General features: G+C 51.4%; 1 protein-coding gene across 1 annotated transcript; it reads right to left on the bottom strand.

The window, feature by feature from the left end:
- Nucleotides 1–5,781: 5,781 nt before the first annotated feature.
- Nucleotides 5,782–12,152, bottom strand: YIPF6 (Yip1 domain family member 6). Its single transcript, XM_033072665.2, has 7 exons — nt 12,066–12,152; nt 11,218–11,346; nt 10,604–10,682; nt 10,212–10,254; nt 9,397–9,522; nt 9,146–9,303; nt 5,782–8,474 (listed from the first exon to the last, which is right to left on the bottom strand). Exons 1-7 carry the CDS (start codon nt 12,150–12,152, stop codon nt 8,356–8,358), a joined length of 741 nt encoding a protein of 246 aa, XP_032928556.1. The 3' UTR covers nt 5,782–8,355.
- Nucleotides 12,153–12,251: the final 99 nt, after the last annotated feature.

Raw genomic sequence — 12,251 nt, 5'->3', positions numbered from 1 at the left:
CTGCACAAACTGAGGGGGTGTCCTACACCAATTCCCAGAGCCAGAAAGCTTGGGGAGCTCAACAGAGACCTGGGGCTGTGCTCACCATGATGCTATTTAAATTTAATTTAATTTAAATGCATTTAAAAAAGCATAACTGACATGGAAGCATTTTTGAGATACTATAGACAAGATATACAAATTACAAATAGACACAAGTGATACTGAAGGAAACTGAGGTTTTTTCAGAGCCATATTTCCATTCAATTTTAACTCCATTTGTTTCAAGCACCCAAGAATTACTGTCTGGGAGCGTCTACAGAGACTCCCATGCAGGACAGAATTCCAGCAAAAACCTGCTGCTTCTGCTCTCTAGTTCTCTTCAAGATGCCTTTGTGAAAACAAGAAACATAAATCAGGCTGCATATTTGAGTACAAAAGGGGACATAAGCAGAATGCTCACCAGGCAGTTTTTCCTACCCCTGGGAATAGCACTGAGCTGCTGGAGCCTGGCTGGGACATTAATCCTGGAACATTAATCCCCTGCCCTCAAGGCAGGCACCAGAGCAGCCCAAGGAATTGCAGCAGTTTTTATTATTAGCTGGAGCAGGGAGGCTCCCGTGGCAAAATGCCCGAGAGTGGCACGGGGCAGGCTGGCAGCAGATGTGTACTCACACTCACACTCACACCCACACCCCCACTCACACTCACACCCCTGTTCCTGCCACTGACAGCACACTCAGCAGCTAGAAAACAACCACAGGCGACAGGGACGCCTCCTCCTTCTCTGGCTGGCACGATGAAATGCCATTTAATAAACTGCATCTGAGCTGCTTGGGTATTTTTGCACATAGTTCTGGTGACAGCTGCTGTCTGGGGAGGATCCCAGCCCTAATTCTGGCCAAGGGTTGGGATTAACTCCCAGGACAGAAGAATCTTGTGAGGTGCAGGGCTGGCTCCTTGTGAGGGCAGGTGTCTGCAAGATGAATTCCTGGCATGAATTCACACCAGCCTCCTCTCGCTTGTGGAGGGCTGGGCCGTTCAAGTACCAACTTTCCCACACCCAAATCCAGAGGTAAACCCTGTCCAGTGCAGTTTCTTGGGCAGAACTGGGGACATGGCATCAGGTCTGGGACACAGGGTGTGGGACTCAACAGCTCCTGGGTTCCAGCACTCAAATCCCATGGTAGCTCCAAGCATGCAGCTCTAGGTCAGGTGGGAGCATGGAGGTGACAGGACCCAGGGCTTTTTGCAAGGCCACCAGTGCCCAGTTTGTCACACTCCAGCTCTCTGGCGTCTCCAGAGGATTGTCACCATGACCCCCTGCCTGGTTCCACCACAGTGCAGAGACCAGTGATAGGAGACCTTCCCCAGTTGCCCTCAGGAGCCTGGGCTTGCTGTCAAACCCCACCAGAGCCAGGCTGGTCTTGTGGGCACCCTGAAAGCAGAGAAATGCAAAGCTGAGGGGGCTCAGGGCACAGCAGGCAGCAGCAGTGGGGGCTGGCAGGGACATGGGGCTCCTCCCTGCCAGGAGCATCAGAGCAGGATCTACAGCAAACAACATCAGGCACATCTTCCCTTGACACCTGTTCAGTCAAAACCACTGCCCAGAGATGTCCTTTCCTTCAGGCATGGAGCAGGAGGGACATTCCATGCTCAGGGACACCAAGTGCCCATCCCATGCCCTTCCCCTGCTCCCAGGCACCGCACCCCAGGATATTTCCAGGCTGGACAGGAGGACGTGCCACTGCCAGCTTTCTTTGGGGACGCCAGGAAAGGCTCTGAGACAGCTTCAGAAAAGCCTTTATGCCAACCCTCACACACAAAGCCTCATTATGTGACAGTGAATTCTTTTGGCCCCCTACGACTGTGGGGGCTGCCAGGCTTGTCCTGGAGAAGGATCAGCACCATGCTTCCCCACTCCAGAGGGAATCAAGAGGTAGAAGAGGTTTTTTGGCTGCAGAGCAGGCTGTCCCCACACCCTGTGCTGGGCTGTCTTGGGCTTCTGTTCCTGCTGCTGGGAAGAATTCCAAAGCCCTGAGAAAGAAGAGGCACAGCCCCAACCCAGAGCTCAGCCCCCTGAGTTATGGGGAGAGGAAGGATTTAAATCAGTGCCCAGGATAAATAATTGCATGTTCTGTTTATGGTCCTGAGACAGTGACACAAAACACCAGAAAAAGACTTGAAAAGAACCAGAAAACAGAATCTTGGTGAAATCCAGCAGGTCTTGCTGAGCTCTGAAATTCACCCTTTGCCTTTCTGCTGTAGACATCAATGAGCTCATCAGGCTCCTGCCTTGCAGCAGCAACTGTGGGAAGCATGAAAACAGAGATAGGGATGGGGAAGCACCAGGAGAACAGCCATGGGGACAAGGCTGCTCCAGTGGCTCCACTGGCCCCTACAGCTACTCTGCTCCAAGGGCTCAAGAGCCTGGAGCTCTCTGCAACCAAAATAACCAGGACCAGATGTCTTGAGGGCCACTATGCTCACAGGAGTTTTTTGTAAGCACAGGGGCTCAGAGGGAGGACAGAGATGTTTGGGACCTGACAGACAAACAGGCTGCACAAGGAGCACTGCAGTGAGGGAGCCCAGCCAGGAGAAGCTGAGGGAAAAGCCCACAATGCCCAGACCAAACACAGAAGACAACAGCCAGTGCCAATTCCCCTGGCCAGAGAGGCTTGCCCTCCCTGCAGGACCTTGGGGGAACACATTCTGCCCTCAACCCCTGACACACTCCCTGGTCTGCTCAGCCACCACCCCAAGATGAACAGAAATCCAGCTCAGAAACCCCTCAGGGCAGTAAGATCAACTGTTAAAGGATACAAAAGCAATTTAACACACTGGATTAGAACTGCACATCACCAGCCTAAAGCAGGAGTTCAGAGTAAAAGAGAAGACAAAGCATCTGTGTCTGCCAGAGCATCCCAACCTGAGGAGCAGCTGGACACCTCTAGGGAGCAGGGAATGTGGAACAGGGAACAGCCACCATGTGGGACACTTACCAGATGTCCAGGACATGTCTTCACTTCCCCAGGAGACACAGAGAGGGCATTGACCTCATCTTCCTCGCAGTCTAGGGCACCGTGGGCTCTCCCCAGCTCTGCCCCATGCAGCTCCACCAGATCTGTTTCATTGTACCAGAGCCCATGCCCAGGATTTGTCTGGGGATCTTCATCAAAGACAAACTCTTCACTGCCGCTGAAAAATTGATTGTGGCCTGTAGCATCTCCACTGTGCCCTGCAGGCCCCTCTGGGAGGTTGGTAAATCTTGATTGGTGCCTCCTGGTTCTCCTGGGGAAAGATCCCCAGAGGGACAGCAAGGATTTGTCATGGATCAGCTCATAACCAGGCTCATCCTCTGGTCTGGACTCGCAGCTCCTCAGGCAGAGGAAGCCACAGACACCTTTCTCATCTTCAGCTGATGAGGAAGAGCATGGGGTCAGGGGTTCCTCCTGCTGGCCTGGGGACACTGGTGGCTTTGCTTGGTGCTCAGTGCTCCTTGTCTCCATCGTCCATGGATGGAACCCTCGCCATCACTGGCAAAGCTGGCAATGCAAAACCATAACTCATTAGCAAGAGCCACACAGGGGACACTACATTTATTTTGCTTTCCCTCATTTTCCTTTCCATTCCATTTGATTAGAAAGGGCTGTTATGGTACTTACTCAAAGAATCTCCATGCTCTCCTCACCAGAGCATGCAAGTTTCAACCTAACCAGCTGGGTTTGTATTCTTCATTCCTCTCTTCAAACACCAAACTCCCTCTGTGCTTTCAGAGGAGGGTGTGCTTCACACTGTGCCCTTTTCACTGCTGGCAATGCAGTGCTGGGGGAAGAGCAGGCGTTCAGAGGGGGCTTGGGGGATGGATTCCAGGTGCTGTCTGAGGTGTGCTTCAGGCTCCTGGGAGGAGCTGGAGCCAAGGCTTCTACACAGGCAGGGGAAGTTTGGCTGAGGCAGGGAATCACTCCATCTCCTCCCACAGGAGGGGAAGAACAGAGCTCCCAGGTGGCAGGACCCTGCCTGCCCACACATCCCACTGTCCCCAAGGCTCTGACAATGCTCCCTTGCTCCCATCAGCAGCACAAACAGCAGCTGCTCAGACACAGAGGGCTCAGAGTACAGATATAACGAGGTACCAGGCATGGGGAAGCCATGGCACTCCAGAAAACTTGCCCTGTTCCCTTCCCTGAAACGTGGGCAGAGGGGACAAGGTTCAGGGAGCACAACTAGGGCAGAAACACCAAACTCGTTCTTCCTGCATCAGGAAGTGCACTTATTATTGGTTTTTATTCCAACTAGGATTCAGAATAAATAGAGCAAACTATTACTCTTGTCTCACAGACACCCTGAGCCCCCCAGCACAGGCATTTCCCCCTAGCAAGGTGACAGCAGAGCAGTGCAGTGACCCTGGTGTCTGTCCCAGGTGCTGGGCTGTCACACCTGCCCTTGGTGACACTCCCCCAACATTCCCACTGAGGAACCCTCCGTGCTGGACACATCCTGGCCCCTCCCACCCCTCACTGCCCTTGCACTGAGTACCTGCACCGTGGAGTTCCAGCAGCCTCCAGCCTGCCTTGCAGCTCCTGCAGCCATGTCACCTAGTTTCCCTGCCAGGAAAGCCAAAGGTCGGGCAGGAATCAGGTTCAGTCCCAGCTGTCAACAGATGCATTCTATGGGTTACTTCCTGATTTTACTGGGAAAGTCTTTCCTTACACTGTCACCTGCCCCATCCCTTTGCCCTAAAGTACAATTCAGCATTTATTTGCCTTAAAAGATTCGTTTGCAGGACAAAAAATGCTGAATTCGAGCTTTATCCAAAGCCCAGAGCTGCACTTGGAAACACCTCTTTAGAGAAGAAGTTACATTTCCAGGACTGGTAACTCACTGGTAAATAGTATTTATTATTTTATTTTATTTTAATTTAATTTAATTTTATTTTATTTTATTTTAATGCCCCTTGTTGAATGAAAGTGTCTTCTTGCCCATCACTGAGCAGGCAGAAACCCCGCAGCAGGGCCAGGTGAGGCAGCACAGCCCGAGCTGGTGGCTGGGGCTGGCAGCTCACATGTCACCTCCCGGAGCTCCCAGGGCCACCACGGGGAGGTGACAGCTAAGCTACAAAGGCTGCCAGGGATGGCGAGGTCCTGCCGCCCTCTGGTGACAGCCGGGCCACGGTGGCTTTCCCAGCCCGTGTCCGGCACAGGGGCAGTGTGTCCCTGCTGCCACCAGCTCCGGGCTCAGGCTCCCTTAGCCAGGCTCGTGTCATGGATGTCCTCATTGCCAGCCCATGGACAAAGTCCCGGCCACTGCCCCAAATCCTGCTCAGGGATGGCTTTAATCGCCATTGGTTCATTAGCCAGTCAGGGATGGGTGTTAACACCCATTCACCCATCAGCTCCTTCCACCGGGTTTCTGCTCCCAGTGACCCCTGGCCAGCACATGGAGGTCCCATGGGTGGCTCCTGAGACCTCCCAGCCCTGAAGCCACTGGACCCCCAATTTTGGGGTACACCAGCAGCACTGTTCCTTCCCAGAGCAGCCTGGGAGCACCAGCAGGATCTGAGCCTGGGCAGGGCTGAGCCTGGCTCAGCCTCAGGGGCTCTGGAACGTGTGGCCTGTGGGTCCTGCTGTCCATGTGGGCTCAGGGGACACAGGGTGGGGACTGGGGAGCTTCCCCCTCCTGCCCCAGCCAGGCCAGGGGAGCTCCTGGTACTGCAGGTACAGAGAGCACAGAGCTTCATCCACACATCACATTGTCTGTGTGACTTCCAGCCTGTTTGAATTTTTCAAGTTAAAACAAATAAATTCTTTTCCTTTTTATTGGTATTAAATAGATCAAAATTAAACATATACAACAACTTCTGCTGATAAACAGTATTTTAAAAAATCCTAGTAGGAAAGAAAGCCTGGTTTGTGCATTGAGTATCAGCCATTTCTCTGCAGAGCAGTTCAAACACTCCATTATGGCAACACAGCTGCTGCTCCTTGTCACCCATCCCCAGCAGCTTTAAACAAGAAGGAAAAGCCTTTCCCCTTGGAAAGCACAACAGTTCTTACCACAGACATTTCCAGCACAAATTAATCCTCTGTTGTGGGACAGGGATCACTGCCCTGCAGGGCCCTTGGGAGGGATGTGCTGCACACCTGGCTGGACAGGATGAGGGACATTCAGCACTCACAGGTGACACCAGCACTTTAAAGGACTCTCCATCAGCTGTATTAATTCTAGGCATCTGCAAACATCAAACAAGCTCGAGGCATTTTGTTTCCCTGAACCAAAATGGTTTGGTTGTGTTTCACGTGCCCATGTCCCGTTAGCTTTGGCCATGTCCCTCTTGCCAAGGGACCACTGGTTCTGTCACAGCAGGGGCTCTGCAGGACCTCCAGGGGTGGCTGAGGAACAAACCCCAGTTTGGGCTTTTTGACCTTCTGAAGTCATATAAAAATTCTCAAAATATTACTGGATCAATTAAACACTATTCCAATTATCCTTCTGCTAGATCAGCAGCTCAAGTCACACGACCCAGAGAGAATCCAAGGATTTCTTTGAAAGTGTGGTTAAATTCTTGTAGGACAGAAAGATTTGGCTGAAGGAATCCCACCAGAGCCATCAACAGCTTTACCATCCACTTCCCTTGAATACTTCTTTTCAGCTTCAAAAAGCTGAACTAACATTTAAACGAATGAAAAACTGCACACTTAAAAGAAAAACCACATTCCATACCAGCAATAATTTAATGGAAGCTTAAAAATTTCCCTTTCCACAGTTCCCATGTCTGTGAACCACCACAGCTCCCCTCCAGCCCCCTGGTGCCACAGCCAGGCCCTGCCACAAACAGCAGCTCATTATCCACAAATGCAAAAATGCACTTTTAATCTGAAATTCAGCAATTTCCATCCCAACTCCCACCCACTGCCAGTGTTTACAGCACAGACTGCTCTTGCACATATAATTAGAAATTAGGCACATTCACACCTCAGCAGAACCCACAGACCTCAGTTTCAGTCTGTCTGCACAAATGTAGGAAAAATGACATTTTACAGCAGTTTTTTCACCCCAGGTATTTCATGGATTGCTGACTGAGAACAATAGACAACAAGAATCATTTTTGTAGTTACCAAAATCAAGTCTCAGCTCCCATAGTCTGTGCCAAACTACACCTGACTCTTGCACTCCTGTACCCAGGAGGGGTACACAATGAACCTGCAGTGACTGCAAGAGCCCCCTCCCTTTTATTAAAGTATTAAGCAAAATGAAAACCCCAAAAAACAACCCACAGAACAGTGTCTGACATCTCATGGGAAGGACAAAGGAACAAAATGCACGTTTGCACACATTTCTTTGCTGTCCCCATGAACAACCAAAGGAACAGTCACACAGAGGCAGGTGAGAGCAGAATTCACATCCTGCTTCAGAGCAACCAACACCTCTGGTACCATTTACTCCCCTTCCTTCAAGCTGTTTTAACACTTTGGGGCCCAAGCCCTGGTATGGTCTTTCAGACCCAAACAGCCTGTGCAGCAAATTTCCTGCACAGGAAATTCCTGTGCTCGATTTCCTGCACAGAACCTTTTGTTTTTATCATACATACACATTCATGGTACTTTCCAAGGAATTCTCCCTTCCCAAAAGCAGAGTGAGAGCCCAGTCCCTGCTACAAATCAGTCTCAGCATTTCTGCAGACTCTGAGCTTTGCTCCCTGTGGTCACAGGTCTGGAACTTGCAGTGAGCCCACAGTCCCTTCATGGATGCAATGCTGAAGGCACCAAGCTGGAACCCTCCCTCCTGCCACATGAAGGGATGGACACACACAACACAAGGGCAAAAGCAATTCCCTGCAAAGGGACCCAGCTGAGTTTTGACTGAACTCTCCTTTCCTGGGGAAACCCCAGTCCCACAACGCCCTGGGTGCACATCTCACCACTCTACAAGGGAATGAAAAGGAGTCAGACACGTCTCTTTCCTCTCCACAAATCACTGCAGTGAAGTTCTGTGGTTTGATAAGGCATTTTTATCTTCAGTGAGAATCCAAGCACAGGCAGGAAATCTGCCAAGTCGTGTGAACTTCATCTCCCAACAGCTTGAAAATCCAGGATCTCCTGCTCTCTCCTCAGATGGAACAATCCTTGTCCCAGTGGGCATTGTTTATTTAACACCAGTACAGAACAGGGCTAAATAAACCCCTCAGCAGCAGGACCTCAGTATCTTTCACAAAGAGGGACACACAAATGAGCACTTTTTGCAGCTCTCTGGCTTTATCTCACAACCTGCCTTTTTACATACCCCTATATATAAATTAGAAAGAGATAAAGCCAAGGATTCACTGCAGCGTCCATGAGAAAGTCCAGTCCATGTACCAGTCCCTCAGGATGGTGCTCACTGGGGGGTGAAGGTCAGGATCATCCAGCTGATGACAAAGTAGAAGAGGAAGATGGGGTACACGACGAGCGCCTTGCGGTTGGGGGGCTGGCTGTCCGCCAGGAACGCCGTGGATGCTGCAGGGACACAAAACATGAGCAGGAGCAGCAGAACCCTCACAGACCCCACTGCATGAAGCAAAGTGCAGTGAGGATTTGCAATTGTGCAATTGCAATCAGCACTGCAATTGTGTTGACAAAGAAAGCACTGCTCAAACCAATGGGCTGTAATCACCAAATTCCTTTATCATACAGAATGACAGGTCACAGAATCATGGAATCACTGCATGGTTTGGCTTGGAAGGGATATCCAGTTCCACCCCTGCCACAGGGACACCTTCCACTAGCCCAGGTTGCTCCAAGCCCCCACCAGCCTGGCCACAAATGCTGATTAACTCTGTACAATGAGAGCCAGACTTACAGATACACAACAGGAGAAACAGTGCAAATGTATCTCTGTAAAATCAGCATTTTCTAAGAGTATTTATAACATAATCTAGAATAAACCACTAAAAATTCTCACAGAGTTTAATACTAAATCATCATCCTGCTGCCCAAGGCAATTTGCATATGATCATGGAAATCACCAGAAGCAGAGGCAGAGGCTGAACCTCTGCCAGCTCAAGGACTAGAAGAACTATTTCCCTTCAGCAGCACAGGGACACCTTGGACTAGAGCATCCCTTGGTTTTGCCTGAGGGAATGACAGGGATGAAGCTCCCCAAGCCCAGGGCACAGGGAGGGACTCACCCAAGGTGGACCAGGCGAACATGGCCCCCACCACGATGAGGCGGATGATGAAGCTGACGGTGCCCGCGCCTGCCAGCAGCACCAGCCTGCACACCAGCATGGCCACGGTCAGCGGCATCACACAGTACCCCAGCACACACAGGCTCTGGAAGAAGGAGCTGCACAGGGACACAGCAACAGGGAAACAGCAGTCAGGACAGAACTGTGTGCACAGCAGTGTGTGAACTGCCCTGGAATAAACCTGCACTCACATGGTTCCTCCCAGAAGCTTCGAGTTGAGCGTGATGACAACGGCCCCAAACCAGATGATGACAAAGACCTCGGCAAACTGGGGCCCTCCATCATCCTTGCTGTCTGCAGAGCCACCCTGCAGCATCCTGGAGTGGGGAACAGGGAGAAACAGCTGCAGTGGGGAACAGACAGATGGAGGCATCAGCACTGATGGAGTTTTCCCAGACTGGAGTAGGTGCCAGAGCAGGAGCCCCAACACTGATTCCCAGTTATGCTGCAGGCTCATAGATTTTCATCTATCTTATATTTTCATTATGTCCTCAGTTTTGCACAGGAAAGGAAAATGGTTATGGCTCAACTGAGGTGTTTTCACTCCATTTTTTCCCTGTTTTGAGGGCTGTGAAAGCATTCAGAAGGGAATCAAGCCATGGACAACAGGCAGACATAGAAATTAAAGTACCAAAGTTCTGCTACCTCTCAAAGCAACAGAGTAGTGTGTGATTGAACAAACCAGCCTCAGAATATAACCTTGGAATAACTACAGGATGCAAGCACCATAGCTGAATCAGGACAACTTGAGGCACCTTCAGCAAAACCATTCCTAGGCTATGGGACCAGGAAGAGTTCATCCTTAAATCCTAAATTTAGGGACAGGAGGTGCTAATGGGCTTGAAGCATCACAAACACTTTTTATCAAGAACCCAACCAAGCAGTGCTTGCACAAGACAGAGAGGGATGAGATGAAATTGATCTTAACACATTCATTAGTAATTTTTAACCTCTCATTTCCCTCATGCACTGGCTATAAAACCCCAAATTCCCCTGGAATACTCACAGAGCCAGGGAGACACACAGCACCAACGGGCCCCACAGATCCCCTGCAGGGAGAGGGAAAACACATGACAAAAGGCACAGAATCATTTCAGTTCTGCTTTCCTGGGATGACAGAGCCTCCTGCCCTACTCCCAAGGTGCTATTTTCCACATTTCACTGCTCTACAATTTTCTTATTCATAATCTTACACCATGACCTATAATAAAATTCATTCAAGACCCACCAGTTACTAGAGCTCCCAGTTCCACCCATCCTGGCCCACGCCACCCTGTCACAGAGCCCTGGTGACACCCCAGCTGTCAGCTCTGCTGCTCAGGATGTTCAGCATTTCTGAATTCCTGTCCCACTTGATTCTGCCACTCCTGTGGAGGTCGGGAAGGCCCCAGCACTCACAGTCCCTGAGGAGCGCGCTGCTCTTCCTGGGATACATGACATGGACAAACTTCTTCCCAACGGCCTTCAGGTCCCTCATCTGCAACAAACACAAAACACTTTCATCTATCCCCCCACAAAAATTACAGCTCCCAGCTACAGCAAACAGACAGAAGTAAAGGAACATGGATGGCAAATCAGGAGAGGATCCAACCCAAGTTCTGTAGATCCTCTTCAACAAACAATGACTGCTTTTCCTACATTCCTTAACAACAGCATCACATTCTTTTCTTTAACAACCACAATATTCTATCTTTTAATAACATATGAATATAACCAACAATTTGTTTGCTCCTCTAGGAAAAGAAATTAAAAATACATTCAGTCAGTGGAGTTTCTCACAAGCTCCCCCTGAGGCCTCTGCCCTCCCAATGATTTCAGGACCACAGAGAAACTTTGGGCCACAATTCAGACACTTTTTGGTCCACAGGAATTTGTTTTACATTATGAGTTCTAAAACAATTCCCACTGAAGTACAGGTTGAGCAGAGCTGTGCAAAAACACAGGTTTTGCACAACAGCTGCCAAAGATATCAGAAAACCTGAGTTTTACCCCAGCCAGGGGCTCAGACTCACAATTGTGTCCTTGACTGGCTCATCCAATGTGGAGTAATCATCATCAGGAGAGTGAGATCCCACAGGGACAGTGATCTCCCCTTCCACTGGAATATCCTGGGATATCGACACATCTGCCAGACCTGGGAACTGAATGTGTACAAAGCTTTAGGAAGGAACACAAACATGCTCGTGTGCACTTCAGATGGGTTCTGGCTGCTCAGAATTCAGGGATACAACGAATAAAAGGTTTTGCAGCAGAGCCAGGCTGTGGCTGTCCGATGTGAGCAGCTCATGGCCTGCAGAGCTGAGCAGGTGTGGGTGAGCCTGTCCCCTGCCACCCCCAGAACCCTCCGTGCTCTGTTCGGCAGCACTAACTGAGAGAAATAAAAAAGCTGTGTTTTAAGGGAGGTGATGCCTGCCGGCTGCACAGCCGCACCGCTCCCGGCCCGGCACACACCGAGGCCGCTCAGCGACCAGGCTTAGCCGGGCTGGGGCCCTCCCCGCCCGCGGTGAGGAGAGCTCTGCGGTGCCCGGAGGTGAAGCAAACAGGGCGCAGCCCGACCGGTTCTACGGCAAAGGCTGGGGCAGGCAGGGCAGGGACAGCACGGCTCTTCTGTCCCCTTTCCTGTCTTCTTTTCCCATCACCCTACTCTGCCCTGTCCTCGTCCCCTCTGCCCGTCCGCACCCTTCGGACGAGCCGCCTGCTGCCCAGGCCTCCAGACCCCGCTCCGCCTTTGCCCGGCACCTGACCGACTGCCTGGCTCTGCTCAGGGTGAGAGGGAGGCCCGCACACCCACACGCTGCCCTCAGTCTGTCCTCCCCGGTTCCCCTCCCGACCCCCCAGCTGTCCCCAGGGCTGTCCCCACCTCGCTCACCAGAGTCCCCCCGGCCCCGCTCCCCTCGGCCGCCGCCATCTTGGCCGCCCCGGCGACGTGGAGGCCACTTGACGTCATCACCGCGCGCGCGTCACGTCACGCGCGGCCGCCGGGGCGTCCATGGCAACGCGTGCGGGCGGCGCCGCCCCCGCCCCGCCGGCAGGGGGCGCAGTGGGA

The sequence above is a fragment of the Catharus ustulatus genome, chromosome 14 (assembly GCF_009819885.2).
Source record: "Catharus ustulatus isolate bCatUst1 chromosome 14, bCatUst1.pri.v2, whole genome shotgun sequence".
Taxonomy (NCBI): domain Eukaryota; kingdom Metazoa; phylum Chordata; class Aves; order Passeriformes; family Turdidae; genus Catharus; species Catharus ustulatus.
Note: the sequence above shows the minus strand (reverse complement) of the source record. Positions and strands in the feature narration are given on the sequence as shown.